Genomic DNA, 20,575 nt, shown 5'->3' on the forward strand with positions numbered 1-20,575 from the left:
CAATAAGGACTTGTTTATTCATATTAATAAATATCATGTTTACATATGTATTGAATATATCAATTATTTAGGTATTTGTATCAAATTATTTTAGACCTATTTCTCAAATGATTACACTGAATATGAATATGATATATAAGTCATTTCTCTGGCATCGATAGATATAGAGTCATTAAACCTTATTCTTTGGTGTCGATAACAATGATAAAATGAGTATAATTCCCATATTTTATATTTTGCATGAAAACGTGTATGTCTGGAAATGTGTGTTTATGGAAAAAAGCTAAGAATTCAGCACACTGTTTTGTAAATTTGAATCAAGTTTTTCAATTTCAGTGATATTGCTATTCTCAGTTCAAGATGGGGCTGTTGTTTCATTTGACCAACTCTTGGACATCTTCACTTACTGCACATTCTCTTTTTGGGACATTTTGGAATATTTGCATATAATATCTTTGGTTCCTTGGACTCTTTTGGATTAAATGTAATAAGCATATTGTTTCTGGAAAATGTGTTTTGATTTTTTTTTTCAGCTAATTTGACCTATGGGATATTTTTGGAATATTTGTATATACATTAGTACCTTTAGTTAAGTAGACTCTTTTGGGTTAAATATAATACATTTACTATATCTCCTAATTTGACCCATGGGATACTCCAGATCAGACAACTGATTAAAAAATGTTTTATAGAAAAATTGCCTTTGATGCTTGGAAGAACAGACCACAGATTTTCAATGGTTTAACTTCAATCTAAGTGGGGTTTCCAGATGTAAGTCACGGGGAAAAGCAATAAAGCCTTTGACTGGACATGGTATATTGTAGGGCACAGTGCATAATAGATCTCTGCTAATATATGTCATTCACTAATTTGGGTTGAGATACTATCGATATGTAAATGGTATTCAATTTGGCCTATGTGTCTAGGCCAAATTGCTGATTCTATAGAAGTCTTGAATCAGTATCTGGAAGTTATTAGAGACTAGATGGAAGAGGAGTTCTAGAAGATAAAGCTGCTGTTTATTCATAAACATCTTGGCTGTTCTGAAATATGATTTCCAATTAGAGGTGATATTCCTCTCCTTTGTCTCTACATACAGATTGTACCAATGTCAGGCCTACAGACTATTATAAAAATTACATTGATTGTTTCAATTGGTTGCTGTTTTCTTTATTTTATTATTTATTTATTTTTCAAATTGATATAGTTACCCATCTCACAAAACAAGTGACTCTGGGTTGAGTACAACCAAGTTAAAAAACAACAGTACACAAATAACAATTATTAAAAACATTTTCAAAATTATAAAAATGCAACTAAAAAGATTAATAATGGGTAAAGGCAGGGCTTTTTTTCTCATAGAATGCCCAGAACGGAGTTCTGGCACCTTTTTGGGATGGAACCTTGGAGGGTAGGCAAGGCGGGTTGTAGGACATGTGTGAGTTCTGGCACTTTTTTTTTTTTTTTAAGAAAAAAAGCACTGGGTAAAGGGATATCAATAACAATGGAGCCACCTCAATAAACCTTACTCATTTGATACATGACTTTTGAACATTCCTAACTATAATAATATATTAATATTAATAAGATATATTGTCTTGATTTTTGATATAACCTGGATTTATATGAACAGCAGGAATCTGCTTACTATCTGCAGATCCCCAGAAAGATGGTCTAGGATCACAGAGGGCATCCAATATTCAAACGCTCACGTTCGTCTCTCGAACGCGTTCCTTCTCCAGTTGCTGATTTCCTTTCTTCAACATGTTTCAGTTGTTCTTTTCATAAGGTAATGTAGCTTACATAATTCCAGCTGTGAAAAAGGGAGGTTTGCTGTCTGAATAGATTCATACATGGCACTATCACTTAGTTTATTTAGTGTTGGTTTTGGTTGTTTTAGTTCATGCATCATACTAAGTCATAAAGCATAATATAAAGAAAACAATGTTGGTTGGTTTCCAACCCACTGCAGGTGAAGAACATCAGTTTCCTGCAGAGTAGATAAGGATGGCACAGATCATGACAGCATGACAGACAAAGCAGGAATGGAATCTTAGCAAGTAAACAACAATGGAAGGATTATCAGATATTATTGGGCAATTAGGAAGGTAGATTAGGCAAGACAGACAACTCTTACTGCCATTGTGTATTAAATCTTCAAGATTGAAGCTTAGAAAATTAGAATTAGGTTTTCATGTAAATAACAAGTAAATCCTCATGTGGTATACAGAGCACAAAACTAGGTTTATGCAAAGAAAAATGAACAAACTATATTACTAATTTTGACCTCTAATTTTATTTTTTTAAATAAAACGTGGTTTAAGAAATCTAGCCATCAATCATTAGCAGAAATTCTGTCCCCATGTTGTTATCTTCTGTTCAAAATCCAGCAATCAGATAGTAATCCCAGGACTGAAAAATACTTCCTTTGCTAAAAAAATTATGCCCGCTTTATACCAGTTGCCTGAGTAAACAAAATTGTTTTGTTTTTTAAAACATAATTTATCAAGCACAAGTTTACAAAACTATGGATTTAATTTTGAGCTGTAGTTTATACAGAACCACTTAGAGCTATGGAATTTCTCAATACATTAAAGCCTGCCTCCTCTATTGTACCAACTATTCACTTAACCCAGTCTAGGTAACAGCTGAACCAATAATTTACAGCTGCTACTATCTATCAGACAAACCTTGTGCCAACGTCAAAAAACTCTAGTATATAAATACTGTTCCAACAAAAGCTTGAACACTGACAAACTCTATTTACTTGGAAGTTACTCCAAGTGAATTCAACGGTCTTATCTTCAGGAATGAAAATATGGATTCATAATATCTACTCAGGTCTATTTGTTTTTAATAACATGTTTTTTAAAAAATAAGTTCTAATGGAGGGTTGGGGTTTTGTTTTGTTTTTTAGTTATTTCAACAATGGAGCCATATACAGCATACAAAATCTAATAGAAAATAACAAGTTCCAGGACTTCGTAATTATAGTATAAGAGTGTCGCAAGTAAATGTATGGCTTTATGTTCCTAATCTTTAAATCTTCTGCAAAAAATAGAGACTTACACATTTCATAAGATATGCTTACATGCAAAACATATTTTTAAGCATGTCTGCCTTAATTAATTTTATTTAACATTATAATTGTTTGCAATAGTGGCGAATATCAATAGCTCGGGTTTAGGATGAGGACGAAGGTTCGTTCTCCAAGCTTGGGGGTTGGTTTCCAAACATTTCATTACCAGGCTAAGTAACATCTTCAGCAGAGTTTAGGGGATGTTAGTGTTCTTCTGTTTATAAGGGCTTCATGTGGTCAGTAGGTCTTGTGATGGGTCAGATGTTGGTGTGTCAAGTGAGGGTCTTGTGATGGGTCTTGTGATGGGGAGGTTACATCAGGGGGGAGGGTCATTGGGAGGTGAATTGCTGGTTGGGAACGGCTTGCATGGGTTGGTTGAGAGTCGGTGCCATCTCTTGTTAGCTGTGTGGATTTGGATTTGATTTGGATTCTGAGGAGTTCGTAAACTAGTTGTAGGTCATGTTTGTTGATGGAATTGCTTGTGGAGTGCCAGGCTTTGATGAACTCATGAGGGTGGTGGGTGGTAGTGTAGCTGAAGATTTTTGTGTTGCTCCAATCAAACTGGTGCTGTTTGGTGTCAGTGTGGATAGAGATTAAGGATTTGGGATTGTGGTATTTGACTGCCAGCCAGTATTCTTGGATCCTGGTTTTTAATTGACGTGATGTTTGTCCCATGTAGAATTGGTTGCAATTGTTACAATTTTAGGCTTTTTGTTCCCTTTTTGGTTTGTCAATTGCTCTTTTGCACAGTATGTAGATGTTGTTTATGTCTAAATGTCTATTGATGGCGCATTTGTCAGAGTGCCAGGCTTCCAGAAATTCTCTAGCATTTTTGGAGTGGTTTGATCTAGGATGTCGCAGATTCAGCTATGGTTAAATCTGCCCATATGTTGTGAAATTAAAGAGTTTTTTTTAAAAAAAAAACAAGTTTTATTGGTTTTTTTCATTTTACAAACAAGTGCTTAAGAATCAGCGTGATGGCAGGGCAATAATATTGTCCACAAAACAAAGTCATATTCATAAAGTTCAGATTAAATCTTTAAAAAACCACTCTCTTTTCCCTCTAGTCTAGTAACATATTACATTCAAGTTAATATATTTCAATACAACTAAGTCAATCAAAACAATTATCAATAACATTTCATCTAAATAGATCCACAAATTCAGATCCTGTGTTAAGCTTCACTATTTCAATTGCTATATTCCATATTTCTAATCTAAATACATAGACAAACATCTTCTTATTAAATTCAAACCTTTAATTAATTTTTATTCAATCTAACTTATTTAATTGTCTTAAGCCATAAATCAGTCCATATCTAATAAGCCTTTTAAACCCATTACATAAAGCCTTAAGTCACACTCTTAAATTTTATTCTAGCTTTCTGTTTATGCCAGACAGGTTTCCATAACAACGCCTCTATATCAATGAACAAATAACTTTTTATGCCTTGTAGTATCATTTGGATCAAACAGAGACGGCCCCTTTTCTGTTTTAGAGACGTAGCTCCTTTGTAAGTAATCCCTTGTTGTTTTAAAGGGTCAAGTCTCCACGTTTGAAACTGTTGAATAGCAGGCTCAGTTATGTCCAACTTTGTAGATAATAGTTGTTTATCCAAGCTACCATAGTTCTCAGTTCGTTGAGCTTGTCTATCCATTTCTGTTGGTTTTAGGGTTGTAAGTGGTTTAGTTACAGTCCTTTACAGCATGCCTATAAAGTAGAGTGGAATCTTCTTTACCTTTAGTTAATCCCGCTTCTGTTGTTTTTTGGTCTATAGAGTGCTCAGATAAAGTCTGGGGGTCAATTTGTAAATTCAAAGCAGGATTTCTGTTTTTTATTTCCATAGTAAATTCTTTTATTTGCAAATGTATTTTGTCAGTAGCTTCATAAAGTTTTTCCAGTATAAGTTTATAGTCAAGTTGAACAAAGAATTGCTCCATTTCAAAAATAATTGGAAACAGTCTATATCATTTAGTAGAGGCTGTGTTCAAGGAACATTTAATCAGTGTCCACTCCCACCAGTACAGCTGTTAAATTTCTTTGTATTTTTCCTTTTATGGTAATCTGAAGGTCAAAGTCAGTCTCACCCTCAAAAAAGAGAGAGTTACAATTTTAACTTTTTCCACAAGGTGTCCTTAGTAAGATATAAAATCTTCTCCCATAGACCAGAAATATTATAAACAAGATCAGAAAACACAGAAAGAAGGAGAATTCTTCAAATGTAGACTAAGTCCAATAGTAGATTCAATATTAAAAAAATTTTCCAAGACCCCAGAGTGAATTTAAAAAAATATAAGAAAAAAAGTCACTTTAAATTAATTTAATCCATTTAAGCTTCTTTTTCCCACACTCACAAACGCCGCTTTCTTAGAGTAAGGAAGTAATTTCAAAAGTGCTTTTTACAGGCACAAAAGAAAAAGGAGAACCAAAAGAGGGAAAGAAAAAAGTCTCACCTGGCTCAACCAAGGTGGTTCCTGTGCTTAGATGTTCTTCTGACTTCTGGTTACAGCAGCAAGGTAAACAGCCATTTTACTGGCCATTCTTTCCACCGTTGGCCCAAAGGAGCAATCTCAGGCCATGGAAGAAACTGCTGCTCTCCCACGGATGACGAGGACCTCATCAGCAGTAGCCGTCCCTCCAAGGCGGCTTTTCGACCCGATTAAGGGTCCAGTGGCAGCAGAGAATCAGCTGGCAAAGAGAGCAGTCTCCTTGCATAGCTGCAAGCGCCGTGATCTGGAACCGGAAGTTCCTTGAAATTAAAGAGTTTTCATGTGTACTGACTGGTCCTGTACTTGGTTTTCATGGATGTGTTCCGTTATTCTTCTGCCTGCTTGTCCTATGCAATAGCTATTGCAGTCTTTACATTGTATGTTGTAGATGAGTCCTGATTTTTCCTCTTGGACTACTGGGTCTTTTGGTTTACGTATCATGTTTTGGAGGGCTTTAATTGGTTTGTATTGTGGGAAGTCACCCCTCCAGAGAAGGAAATATTAAAAGGGCAGAAAAAATATATTTCCTCAGGATGTTGAAGAGGCAGGAAACCATGCCCAGTTTTCTTAATAGCCCCTAGTCTGCGTCCCCCCAAGCAGAAACCAGCTCTATAGAAATGCAGATGCAGACCATTCAGGAAAGTTGGAGCTAGAAGATTAAGAAGACAAAGACCTAAAATCTGCATACCTCACCCAAACTCTAAGAGTCATTAGCCCAGGCCCAGGGAAACATAATAGGATTAAATCACAGATACTAAGGCCCAGAAAAGTTCAGTTCAGTTCAGTTCAAAGTTCATGCCACAGGAACAGGAAACAACTCAAAACAAAAGGCTTCAGAGGATATAAAAACCCCACTCTCTACATGTGTTCCCTCTCTTCTCTGCCAGAGCCATCTTCCTGTCTGGCTCTCCTCTCCAATAAACTACAACCTTCTTCCCAAAGCAGTTGCCATGTTTATTCCCGGCTTGGATTAACCAGGATGAAGACTTTTCTTCCAACAGTGTGCTATGCTGTGGCCATGTGGTGGTCTCCGAGATATTATTGATGTATGGCAATGTTAATCCTTTTTACAGCTTGTGTTGATTGGGTTGAGTGGTCAGATACTTTTTGATGAAGTTGTTTCCACAAAAATATGCTTGGAGATTAGGGAACATAATTAGGGGGTAAGGGTTTGTGGGTGGGGTTAAATTGTAGCTTTTTATTACTGTATCCTTCCTGGAGTCACCATGAGGTGGGCAGCCATATACATTTGTTTAATAAATCAATTAATTAAATAATTATATTCAGCAGTTCTGGAAATTGAGGAAAGCTGATGTAAATAAGCTGTTACAAAAATGCCTGCTTGCATGTAGTTGAGAAAGAGATTAAATAAAATATTTATCACACACTGAGCATGATCATACTGTAAGAGAGACTGAACAAAAATTATAAATTTTAGAATTTCAGTTGATATATCTTAGTTGATATATTATTGTTTTGAAAGGACAGCCACTGTAAATGCAGTTCTGGCAAGCAGGCTCTTCTAAGATTTCTTTACTACTAAATTCAACAGAAACTAGATAGGAATTCACTGCATGTCAGCTGCCCCTGGAGGAAATGTGCCAAGTTGATGGAATGAAAGATATTTCCGGGTGAGACAACTATGGCCTTGAAATAATGAGGGTTCAAGTAACAAACAGAAAATAAAAACCCAATAACTAAATGGCATATGTCATTAAGATGTGTGTGTGTGTGCATGCTTGTGTGTGTGTGTGTGTGTGTGTGTGTGTGAGAGAGAGAGAGAGAGAGAGAGAGAGAGAGAGAGAGAGAGAGAGAGAGAGAGAGAGGGAGAGAGAGAGAGAGAGAGAAAACAATCTGAATTTAACTCTGTTGGGGAAAGAAGACTTTTAATCAAGCTGAGCTATTTATAACTCAGTGAATATTAATCCTGCAGGTTTCTAAGGTCTAGAGTGAAAGAGGGGGAATATATGCTACATGTAAAATCTGATTATTTCTAAATTCCACAGTCACTGCAATTTCAAATGTCACATATCTGGTAATGCCTTTTCTTTGAATTTTTTCCCCAAACCAAATCCACATTATTTTTCTTGTCAAGTTCTGAAACTAAAAAAAAAAATAAATTTATTTCCCTTTCTGTACTCACTGTACAAGTAGTCCTCTACTTACGACCATTTGTTTAGTGATTATTTGAAGTTACAATGGCACTGAAAAAATGATTTGTGACTGGTTGTCATACTTACAACTGTTGCAGCATCCCCATGGTCACATGATTCAAATTCGGGTGCTTCACAACTGTCATGTATTTATGACAGTTGCACTGTCCTGGGTTCATATGATTACCATTTGTAACCTTCCCAGTTAGTTTGTGACAAGCAAAGTCAATGGGGGAAGCCAGAGCTGCTTAACAAACACATGATTCACTAACTGCAGTGATTTGCTTAACAACTATGGTAAAAATATCATAAAATGGGTCTCAACTCACTTAACAACTAACCTGCTCAGCAGTTGAAATTTTAGTCTCAATTGTGATCATAAGTCAAGGAAGAATGTCATGTCATATCATGTCATGTCATGTCATGTCATGTCATGTCATAGAAAAGAATAGAATAGAATAGAATAGAATAGAATAGAATAGAATAGAATAGAATAGAATAGAATAGAATAGAATAGACCTTGGAGGTCTTCTAGTCCAACCCCCTACTCAGGCAGATAACCCTATACCATTTCAGACAAATGGTTATCCAATCTCTTCTTTAAAACATCTCGTGTTGAAGCATTCACAACTTCGGAAAAACAAGCATATTTGATATGATCTTCATTTTATAAAGATCAGTCTTTCTTAATCTGAAAATATTAATCTGAAAATGTAGTTCTCCAGGAACAATATTTTCAAATGTCATCAGACAATATTCCTCCTTCCTATACTGTCTCATATATTCTTAGAGTTCCATTTTCATCATAATTTTGAATCACCTCCATTTAAAGCTGATCAAATATATTCAGTCCTATGTAAGCCACACCACAGACAGAATTTTCATCCTTTATCAGATCTCAAGATAAAAATTAAATTATTTGTAAGAATATCATTAGGCCCATGGTTATTTAAAGCATAAATAATAACTCATGGAAAATCTAAATGTCTAAGAATTTCAGGCAGGGGTTTTTCATTGTCCTATTTGGAGAATAGGACAATGACTATGGCATCTTCTTATGTTTATCACTGAAGTGCCCAGAATGATTGGGAATTGGGTAATATGTAAATTTAATAAATTATATGACTAATCTACAATTAGATTTGCAAAGATTGGTGAAAACTTAATAATTCAAGGACAAGGATTATTAAGATAGCATCTGAGGATATAGGCAGTTCGTATGGTGAGTCCCAGGATATTTAAAAAAAAACCTAGGGTGTTCAGGTCCAATAAATTCAAATTTCCAAATATCAAGGGAGTTCTAAGGTATTGTTCCAAGGTCTCCAGTCATGATTGATATAACAGAAGATTTCTTTTTCCATGTACATTCAACTTCAGTCTGCAAGTTCTGTAATTTTTAACAGTCATATTTCCAGTAGCAACTTCAATGAACCAAACTTTCTTCTTTTCAATATCTGTTATATCAGGCACATTATGAATTTTGAAATCCCATAAGATTTTAGCCCACTCATTTTTCCAAAACCTTCTCAACTTGATAGTCCCATTGATTCTTGCTATATTCAAATCCAAACCCCTGGCAAAATTTTGACAACTTGATCACGATGATGCTTATACCAGTTTGTGAAATTTTGTTGCATCACTGATCAAATGATCAATTATTTCATCCTTTTCACTACAAAATTGTAGATGGTTGCATAGTCAGCCAGATGTTTATACCAGATTTGCATTTTTAGTCACTTATCAAGTCCTTCCCAAGAAGATAGATGTTATTTTTATTATTATTGTTATCAAAGTATAGTTTCTCCTTTAATATATATATATGAACTAAAAAGAGCTATACTATGTTTAATATCTATTATTACAAGACACAAATGTACAAATGTTACAATAATACATCTTAGTATAGAAATTGAAACTGATGGATTATTACTGTAACTAAATCATTGTTACCTACTAATTATTTAATTCATTTAACTTGACTTCTGTAAACTTTGGATAATACAGTAGACATACTAATAACATAATTGCAATAAATTATACCAACAATGCTTTTTATTATGAATTTGTTAGGATAAAATAAAAATGATGCACTATATTTTAGGCCAAACTTTACAGTCAAGACAATGTAGTTGTATATAACTATTTTTAATCCTATTTTGAATTATAAATAGCCAAGCAATACTGTTCTAAATCTTGCTAAAACATAAGCATTATTTTTCACTGATATTAATCATGGAAGAATGAATCTTTATCAAAAGCTTAGAATCCATAGAAACTTGAAAACCTACCCAGAATAAAAAGGGTGCTATGGCAACCCTCCAAATATACTTAATCAAACAAATTAGTAAGATCATGATAATGTCAACCAGTTACCACAGAAACTTGATATATTGGCTGTTAAAACAGAAAGAAAGGGGGGGGGGTTTGGAGCTTGCCTAGTCTAATGTACTAATTCCTTAAACACCTTGTAATACAGTAATTATTTCAACGTCAAGTATTGTTGACAGAAATTATAACACGCAAAGGAATGAAGCGCTAAAAGGAAGTTCATAGACATGAAATGTGATTTCCTTTAAAAAGCTACAGTATAAAACAGTATCTGCAAAGGTTACACTTTAAAAACTAAGGTTCTCAGATCTATTTCGAGAATCTATGCTTTGTTAATTATTTCCCACTACAAGGTATCCTACCTTAATTGTTTTGAAAGGAGAATTTTCATTCATCTATTTAGCAGAAGATTAACAACCCCCCTTCTTCTTCTTCTTCTTGGCCAAAGCAGTTAATTTGAGTCAGCGATTCAGGAAAATGCCAATGTAAAATCCAGACAAATCACAATTGGATCCATTTTCATTTCTCAGGCAATTGCTTTTGCTTTGTACAGAAAACAAATTTAAAATATAATCTTTTAAAAAGTGGGTGAGCACAACATTATTCCTGAGATTAAACCTAGCTGTTTCTTTGCACAGAAGTTTCTGAGCTACTATAACACTCGAATGTTTTCGCTGTCATAAAGATGTCTGACTCACCAGCCACTTGCCACTTGAAATTAGTTGGGTTATTTTAGTCACTGACACGCATTCCAGGAGAATGTTAGCAGTGCACCAAGATGGCAAAAAGGAATCTAATATAAATCGGTCACTTGGTTACTGTACAAAGCCCATAATAAAGGTTCAAATTTGGATTTATTTCTGGAGAAAGCATTTGTGTCTTGACATATCTGCAAATTTATGCAGTCTGGCTTAGTAATAAGCTCCGCTGAACTGTGCAGAATATAGTTCTAAGTAAACATTTACAGGATTTATATGATAAATCGAAACACTGAAAAGAAAGTGCCTTATGAAATCTTTGGGATTTGTGAACAAACATGATGTGGATTTTAAAGCAAAGCTGGAGAAGTTTTACTTTAGTAAAGCTGGAGAAGTTTTGAAAGCTCTGAGATCATTTTTTTTTTTTTTTTCAGAGCACCAAGACCAGGAGGTTGGAAACATTTGCTTCCCTTTTGCCGTGACTCACAATACCAGAAAAATACTAAATTTATACTGGGGGCTGCTAGCTTTTTCAGTACTATGTAATAGTGGAAAACTAACTGAGAATAAAATGTTGATACGTTTTTCAGCTCAGATGATCTTGCTGCTTCATTCCAGAAGAAATACCAAACTACCCTGTGGATATTTTATATCAACAAAGCAAAATTAATTGTGATATATCCTTATTTCCTTGAAGGAAGGAGGTGAACTAACAGTTTGGATGTGGAGGGGGTAAATGAAAACTATTAAATCTAGTATTTTGAACTGACTCAATCAAAATTCTTATAGTTTTGTTTATTTTTTGAAAAGAAAGGTTCATGAAAACAAACCACTGAAGAAGTTTCATCTATGACTTTCAAGACCAATATTGTGCATTTTGAGCTAAGATCAGTTATCACTCTCCATCTCAGCTGACATTTTAGTTGTATAATATAATTGATTAAGTAGAAGCAACGTTTTGAACTAAACCATTTTCTTCATATCTTTCAGCAAAGCGCAAGGTAGATTCAGTAAGGCTGCTGCAATAAAGTATCAAATTGAATTTTCTTTCCCCCCCCCCCCACTTCTGAGAGATTAAACAGCCAGACAGATTAGTTCTTACCCTTAAGGATTTAATCAAGTGATTCTTTAAAGTGTGCAATTTCCTGCACAAATAGTGGGGAGACTGGCTCAGCTCCTCACTCTCACCATCCATCTTTGTAAGGATGATGGTTGCATTCCTTTCATATCTAAGCAATGGGGTTACATCACTTTGAATGAGCTATATAAAAACAGCTGTTACATTCCATATTTGTGGACCTTTATCTTGTTATTCAGCTGTGCCTTCCAGACAAGTAGGATTGCAGTGAAATGGAAACTACTGGGACAGGAAGGGCAGGATCACACCAGGCCTGCAAGTGAAGAGTTAAACTGCTGTGTGAGGAGAGTACCCTAGCAACTAAGAATAAGTACCAGCCACATGAATACTACCATTTGATAACTAGATATTTTGTCTGCTAGGAAGCTGCTGTATACCGTTCAGCATGTCTTACAATTTCCTTTGTACAAAATGAAGAAGCTTAGTTTGTTTAATGCAAGTGTGTGCCTTATCAAGGATAATTAACTCCTCCTCTGATGTAGAAGAATCATGTTCATCCCTGCACAGGCCTATTATTTAGATTTTTTTCTGGTATAATCATGGAATTAAAATTTATTGAGAGTTCAACCTTTTTCCAAGAAATTAAACTGAAGCCAGTTTCTTATCATACTACGTGTATTAATGATCTCATCAAGAAGACCATATGGGACTAACTAGATCAGCAGTAGAAGCCCCACAGCACTTTCTTTAATTATAAAGATATTCCAAAATTTCAGATCAGCAACATGTGAAACATCATGAATACATGGTTTGTGTATGGCAATACAGAACAGGCTTGCTATACCCTGCTGTAGCCTCATGTACTGGAAGAAGTGTTTCTATATAGGTGAAACTTTCTATATTGTTGTTCAGCAAATGTTTTAGCTATATATTTATAAGCAGCTTCAGGTTTATAAAATTATAGTAATGAAAATTGATTATAAATAACATCATTGGTGATATATGTTTTTATTTGCAAGTGAAAAATCTTTTACTGATTTTTCCCCCAAGTGTATTTTATATTCCTAGTTACCAGCTTGGTCCTTTTTGATCAATTTAAATTTCATAGATTTTATAACTTGAAAATGATTAATTAAAGTAAAATAAAAAAATATTTCATCAACACAAAATCTATGCATTACACCTGACAACTGCTTTTCAGTGACCACTATCAGAACATAAATATCAGCATGTGCATTTAACATCTGTACTTCATTTCTTTCTGCTTTCATTTACGTTTCTCACTGTTCCCAGTCATGGACTTATAATATCCCATCTATTCTAATAAAGTGATCCACAAAAACTTACATCAGAATTCTCAACCTTCAGATTGCAACTACCTAGGGGTCACAATCAAATCTGAGAATGGTTACAACTTGGGGAAGGTTTAATAGCCAATGGAAAGCCAGTTATGAGAACTTCATCCTGTTCTATCCAGATACCACATCCAGGCAGATCAAGGCCAAAGCTCCAGTTTTGCACGAGTACCCTTTATCTTCACACAGAAATTGGAAAGTTGTATTAACCTTCTTCAAGAAGTGGCTGGCAGCAAGCAGATTACTTCATGGAAAATGAAAGAAAATGGATTACTTGCATTTTTGGTTTTGGCACAGTGAAACATTATGCAGAACAATATTACAGTAGATACTGAATTAATTAAATAACAATTATATGTATACTGTATGTATACTGTATACTAGAAGCCATGGTGGCACAGTGGTTAGAATGCAGTACTGCAGGCTACTGATATGCAGGCTCTGAGGTTTTGCTTGATAAAAAAATACAGGAAACCAGAAGTTGCCTTCAAGCTTTACGTTTTTATTCAGCTGAATAGAGACGGACTCCTCTAAATGAAAGGGGCCCTGAATGACAAGAAATCCTTGTATTTATGCTTTCTGATTATATAAGCAACACATCCAGCAAAGCTGACACACATAAGATAAAGATTTCACCCAGTAAGTCTGGCACACTGTAGATAATAAAGGAGAAAGCAGAAGTAGCTAAACATGTTCCCTTTTGGGTGTTTCCCTAAAGATATTGTATGGTCTTGGGTTGGTTAGGACATTGGGTATTTTCCTTGCTGTCCTTTCATGACCCTGCATCCAGGACTCTGCAAGTAACCAGAGAGAGGGGGCCATCTGTATGTATTCACAATTGATACTGTCTCCTAAGTCCTGGTCATCACTACTTCTACTGACTGTCGACTCCCAGCAGTTCGGCAGTTCAGTTCTCACTGGTTCAAGGTTGACTCAGCCTTCCATCCTTCCTAAGTTAGTAAAATGAGGACCCAGATTTTGGGGGGCAATATGCTGACTCTGTAAACCACTCAGAGAGGGCTGTAAAGCACTATGAACCAGTATATAAGTCTAAGTCTCTTCTAGTAAGTCTTTAATGTGTACTTGCTGGTACATGTGATAAAATATTTCTGTTGTGAAATGTAGTTTGGATTCCCAGGAGAAAGAGGCTGCATTCCAAAATACCAAGAGATGGTAAAGTTTAGAAGATTTGTTTGGGGAAAAGAGGATCAAGATAGCTTCTCTCTAGAAGTTCTCAGAATATTCCTTTAATGATGCAAGTAGTTGCTTTAGTACTGAGGTTACCATAAGACATTTGGTATAACTTTGCTACAGTAGGTATATCTGCAGCAATGCATGAAAAGGATACCACTTCTATCAATAGTTTATCTAAACACCTATTTTGTCAAGAAGTGATAAGATGATTGTTGTATACTTCGCATGTGAGTGATGAAGACACATGGCGATGCTGAACAAACAGTTTATTCTCCTTCTACAATAACCAAGCAAAAACAAAAGGCACGCACATTGTCAACCAATAGGAACAGAGTGTTTTCCCGCCTTGCGCATGCGCACAAGGCTGGCACCGCTCTGTCTGGTCCCAGGCAGCTTTTGGAATGCCCGGGACCAATACAATGTCCCGAGCCTGCTTTTGCAGGCTCAGGACACAACACCCCTCCCCCCTAGATGGAACATACTTCGCATACACACATGTACGTCGTGCATTGGGAAGAGTGGCATACCGTTGCATTATTCAAATGCAAAGAGTGTGGAATACTCGGGTCTGCCCTCAGGCAAACCCCCTTCAGTATTTATTAATAGAAATAAATGTATCCAAAATCAAAAATAATACAAAATAATCTACCCACGAGTTACTCCCCTTATTCAGGGGCCTTATGAGCAGGTCCCTCATGATTTGACAGCAACCTCACAAAGTCTCTCAGATGTTTGAGTGGGCACTTGGCCTGCTGCGACCTTCTAAGGCCCGGAGAGATTGCCTGGCCCACCTGCTCACCTACCAGGCTAGGTAGGCCAGGATGTTGCTGCCCTAAATCCCCAGGTGACCCTGGTGAGGGTGCCTGGCCTACCTGCTCACCTACCAGGCTAGGCAGGCCAGGACTTTGCTGCCCCAAATACCCGGTTAACTCGCCCAGCTACTGGCTGGCTGGACGCTCTAAGTCCAAGCCAGCATACCTTGGAGGGGTGGAAGTCCCCAATGGACCCCTCTTGGGAACACTGTTCCTTGAGCCCAAGGCCAGCAGATGGAGAGGGCTGGGTAGCGGAAATGCCCCAGTACTCTGTGGCCCCCAAGCACTGCCAGGAGTCGCCTCCATGGTGACCCCCTTTGCTGGTGACTTCCTTTTGGGAGCAATTGCTGAATTAGGCAAGCACTCCTGATGGAATTCCTTTTCTCTTTCTGCTTGTGATTTGTGTGGATACCCCCTGGAGCACTATCTGACATATGTGAATACTGAGGATACCCCCGGTGTGACTCCCTGCCTGGAGTAATTATGGATGTGTGGGATGACTCCCTATCCAGTGAATTCCTGTTTGGAGCACTTGTGGAACCTTGGGATGAATCCCAAACAGCCTCAGTAACAGCTAGAGAGGGCCTGTTAGGCCTGGGAAACTGTGGCCCAGAATGCATATTATGGTCCTCCTCCCCCCCCCCAGAGCAGAGCCAGGAGCAGAAGGGTGAGAGTCCAATCTCCAATGCAGTTGGTTTATGTGTCTACAAAGAACGCGGTCATCACCCAAGGCAACTTCGTATGACAACGGCCCAGAGACCTTGCAGACCACAGCTGTGACCCAGAGATGTCCAGGCCCATAGTTTCTTGCCCAAACCGGATCGCCCACCTGGAGTCTCCTAGGTGCCCAGTCAGGGTGCAGCCTGTCCAGTTTAGTGATGAGGCGGCAACCCCAGCGGAGTTCAGCAGGGCTCTTCCCTGTGGCTGTACATGGTGTGGTGCGGTGTGCAAGAAGGAAATCTGCTAACCTTTGATGCCAGTTACCGTAAGTCAGTTTCTTGAAAGCATCTTTGGTGGTATGCACCATTCTCTCTGCCAGTCCGTTGGAGGATGGATGGAAAGGAGCCGATGTTGCATGCCGGATCAGGTTGGCCTGAAGAAAAACCTGGAACTCAGAAGAGGTAAATTGAGGGCCATTATCTGAAACCAGAACATCTGGAAGATTGTGTGATGCAAAAATTCCTCTCAACACCTGGATGATCCTGGCATTAGTAGTGGAAGAAACAGGAACAACCTCTAGCCACTTGGAATGGCTATCAACAACAACCAGGAAAAATTGCCCCTGAAAGGGCCCATCATAATCTATATGCACCCTAGACCAGTGTTTCTCAACCTTGACCATTTTAAGGCATGTGGACTTCAACTCCCAGAATTCCACAGCCAGCACTGCTGGCTGTGGAATTCTGGGAGTTGAAGTCCACATGCCTTAAAATGGTCAAGGTTGAGAAACACTGCCCTAGACCATGGGGTTTGAGTTTCCTCCCATCTATGTACTGGGGCCTGGGGCATTTCAGGCCAAGATTGTTGGCACACCTGGCACCCATGCACCTGGGCCTCGATGGCTTTATCGAGCCCAGGACACCAAAGATGGCTGCGCGCAAGCACTTTCATCCTGACTATACCAGGATGTCCCTCATGCAGAGAGATCAAGATTCTAGACCTCAATGAGGCTGGGATCACTACCTTGCTACCCCATAACAGGCATCCCTTGAAAGTGGAAAACTCATGCTTCTTGTGCCAGAAGCTTTGGAACTCAGTATCTGGGCACTTGTCAGGCCATCCCGACAATACCCATGTCAGCACGCATGTAAGCATGTGATCAGTGGCAGTTTCTGCAGCCACATCCCTAGCATTGAGGGGAGACTCAGGCAACTCCTGAATGGAAAGAATATTAATGGCTGGAGCAGGATCTGGCTCTAATTGGTTCATGGGTAATCTGCTCAGGCCATCTGCATGACCCATTTCTTTTCCTGGTTTGTGAACTAATGTGTAGTCATATGCTGACAGGAAAATGGACCATCTCAGCATACGAGGAGAAATGATATGTGGGGTCTGTTTGTTAGTGGTAAACAAACCCAGCAGAGGCTTATTGTCAGTATAGACCGTGAAATGGCGGCCATATAAGAAATCATGAAATTTCTTAATGCCAGCCACTATGGCCAAGGCTTCTCTGTCAATTTGAGCATAATTTTGCTCTGCAGAAGACAGAGTTCTTGAGTAATAGGCCACAGGGACCTGTGTCTCATCAGCCTTCAGATGGCTAAGTACAGCTCCCACCCCATAAGGAGATGCATCGCATGCGATGCAAATAGGCAGTTGCTCATTGAAATGCGCTAAAACAGCATTAGAAGTGAGCAAGGCCTTAACCTCATTGAAGCTCTTGTCATGGACTTTAGTCCATTGCCAAGGAGCCTGCTTGTCTAAGAGCCTGTGTAATGGCTCTGCCACTGCAGCTTTATGTGGGAGAAATGCATGGTAAAAATTTAATAGCCCCAAGAAGGCTTGCAGCTCACTCTTAGACTTAGGGCTTGGGGCCTGCTGGATAGCTTGCAATTTTGTTTCAGCAGGGTGAATGCCTTGAGCATCAATCCTGAATCCTAAGAAGTCAGTAGAAGTGACTCCTATCTTACATTTATCCTTCTTTAGTTTAAGGCCTGCTTTTCGAAAACGAAGCAAGACAACCCTTAATCTTTCTGCTAAATGACTCCCCAGCAATGAGGACGTCATCGAAGTAGGGACAGACCCCAGGAATATCTCGAAGTGTGCTCTCCATGACACTTTGGAATATGCCAGGGGCTACATTTACCCCAAATTTCAGTCTCTTGACCATGAAGGCCCCCCCTGTGAGTTACAATAGTCTGGGCCTCTGCAGCTGCCTCATCAACAGATAGCTGTTGATAGGCCTGTGTCAGGTCAAGCTTCGCAAAAATGCACACACACACACCCTTGAGGGAGGCCACAATGTGACTTACCACAGGCACTGGATAAGCGTGCTGTTGCAGCGCCTTATTCAGTGTGCACTTATAGTCTGCACATATACGTATGTCCCCATTAGCCTTTAGAGGCATTACTATGGGGGTTTCCCATGGACTAGAATCCACAGGTTCTAGAATGCCCTGCTGGAGCAATTTGTCCAGCTCAGTATCAATCTTACCTTTGAGGGCAAAAGGTACCCTCCTAGGCTTAACCCTGATGGGCATGATGGTTGGGTCTAACCGTAGCGAAATTGGAGGCCCCTTGTAGGATCCTAGCTCTGAACTAAACACATCTGCAAACTCCTTGCAAACCTCTGCAAGGCCCAATGTTTGCAAGCTGGGCAGCCCAGTTACCTGGATTCCCAGAGCCTCAAACCAATCGAGTCCAATAAGACTCGTATGTTCACCCCAACAACCACCACATCAGTCAGCGGTTCAAATCTCACCGGCTCAAGGTTGACTCAGCCTTCCATCCTTCCGGGGTAGGTAAAATGAGGACCCAGATTGTTGGGGGCAATGTAAATATATATATATATATATATATATATATACATACACACACATTGCTTACTGGTGTACACTGCTTAGAGAGTGCTTGCACTTAAAGCGGTATATAAGTCTCATAAATAAATAAATAAATAAACCTTCAAAATCCTTATACTGTACCCTAAGGGTGGCCTCCCCCTTAACACACACCATAGAATTTTGAAAATCAGTGAGTATTAGATTCAATGGCCTGAGTTTAACTCGAAGGCCACTACTGCTGCAAATCCTTTTAAAGATATTAATTGAAATAATGGAAAGAGCAGACCCTGTGTCCAACTCCATCAGTAAGGGAACCCCTTGCAACCTTACATTGATGGAAAGTTTCTTCTTAAGGGGCTTGTGTGTCCCTGTTCTTAGAATACTCCTGCGCGATGCGCAGAAACCCACCCTGTTTTGGCTGGGGACCCTGGTACCTTTCTGAAGCAATTCTTCCGAGATTAAACCTTTTGGCAACCCAAACAGATGGATGCAATGTGGCCCTGCCTGCCACACACCCTGCAAATGGCAGAGTGAAACCTGCAGTCAGCTCGCTTGTGGCGTCCTCCGAATCCGAAGCATTGAAGAGAAGCTGGGGCCTTGAACGGATGTCCCTTCTGCCTCCTCTCAGCTGGCTGGTGAAGTCTGTCACCCTCCTCTTCAGATCCACTTCTGATCCTTCTCGAGCGTCCTCTTGATGGACGGTAGCTGTGTCTGGAGGATTCCTGGCAAGGCGCAAGGCCTTCATAGCCCCGTCTGCTGCTTCCTCAGCTGCCACCTCTCGCAACGCATCTTGGAAGGAGACATCTTCTTTTGCAAAAATCTTTTATTGTAAGTCTCTACTCCTTAAGCCACAGACAAAACAATCTCGCAGCCTCTCTTCCAGATCCTTGAACTCACAAGGTCTGGCTGCTTGCCTTAAGGCCGCAATAAAGTCCACAGCTGATTCACGCGGCCTTTAGTCTCTCTGCTCGAATGCATGCCTCCAAGCAATGATGGATAACTTTGGCTGGAAATGTTCCTTCAACATTTTCTTCAAGTCAGCATATGTTACTGACTCCAGAGGTGCAGGGGCCACCAGATTTTCTGCAATGTCAAAAGCTTCTTGTTCACTGGCACACAAAAGAGTTGCTGCCTTCAGGCCATCTTCTCTAATCTGATTTACTCTGAAGTAGTTCTCCACCCGTGCTACGTAGGAATTCCATCTCTCTGGGTGAGAGATATCGAAATCAGTCAAGCGGCCAATCTTTGACATTGTAAACTTTATGACCTTCACCACTCGCTTCCTCTGCAAGTTGCTGATTGGGGAAAGGGTTCTTTAGCCGAGCTCAACCTCCAGCGACGCTGTACTGGCAGGCTGGGACGCTGATTCAGATGCCATCTTCCCCTCTTCAGGACTTCCTGGGTAAGTCCTTAAATTTTTTGTTTCAGCTTGCAAAGGATCCCACCTTCGTCACCAGTGTTGTATACTTCGTTCACATGCGAATGATGAAGACACATGGTGATGCTGAACAAACAGTTTATTCTCCTTCTATAACAACCAAGCAAAAACAAAAGGCACACAGGCCTTTTTATATGGCCAGAAGCCTGGAACTGAGAGTTTTTGCGCCTTGCACATGCACACAAGGCCAGCGCTGCTCTGTCTGGTCCCAGGCAGCTTTTGGAATGCCCAGGACCAATGCAACATCCCGAGCTTGCTTTTGCAGGCTCAGGACACAACGACGACAACGACGACGATGATGATGATGATGATGATGATGATAGAGTTGGAAGGGACCTTGGAGGTCTTCTAATCCAACCCCCTGCTGAGGCAGGAAACCCTATACCATTTCAGTCATTTAAGTCTTCTTAAAAACTTCCAATGTTGGAGTATTCACAGCTTTTGGAGGCA

At 39.0% G+C, this 20,575-nt stretch overlaps 1 protein-coding gene across 7 annotated transcripts in view; it reads right to left on the reverse strand.

The window, feature by feature from the left end:
• Positions 1-20,575, reverse strand: part of AKAP6 (A-kinase anchoring protein 6) — a 288,472-nt gene that overhangs the window by 215,911 nt on the left and 51,986 nt on the right. Inside the window, exons 2-4 of one of the 7 annotated variants that reach the window (XM_039351878.1) lie at positions 13,174-13,425; positions 10,413-10,593; positions 1,649-1,813 (exon numbers count right to left, since the gene is read on the reverse strand). The exons of 5 other annotated variants lie outside the window; for them this stretch is intronic. In XM_039351878.1, the coding sequence (XP_039207812.1) occupies positions 1,649-1,693 (45 nt within the window). In that variant the 5' untranslated portion in view covers positions 1,694-1,813; positions 10,413-10,593; positions 13,174-13,425. Of the gene's footprint in view, positions 1-1,648; positions 1,814-10,412; positions 11,194-13,173; positions 13,426-20,575 lie in introns of those variants that run through there. One more of the 7 variants, XM_039351879.1, reaches the window with a different exon arrangement.

Source organism: Crotalus tigris, unplaced genomic scaffold (assembly GCF_016545835.1).
Source record: "Crotalus tigris isolate CLP2741 ecotype Arizona unplaced genomic scaffold, ASM1654583v1 scf7180000018371.15429387391:27106975, whole genome shotgun sequence".
Lineage (NCBI taxonomy): Eukaryota > Metazoa > Chordata > Lepidosauria > Squamata > Viperidae > Crotalus > Crotalus tigris.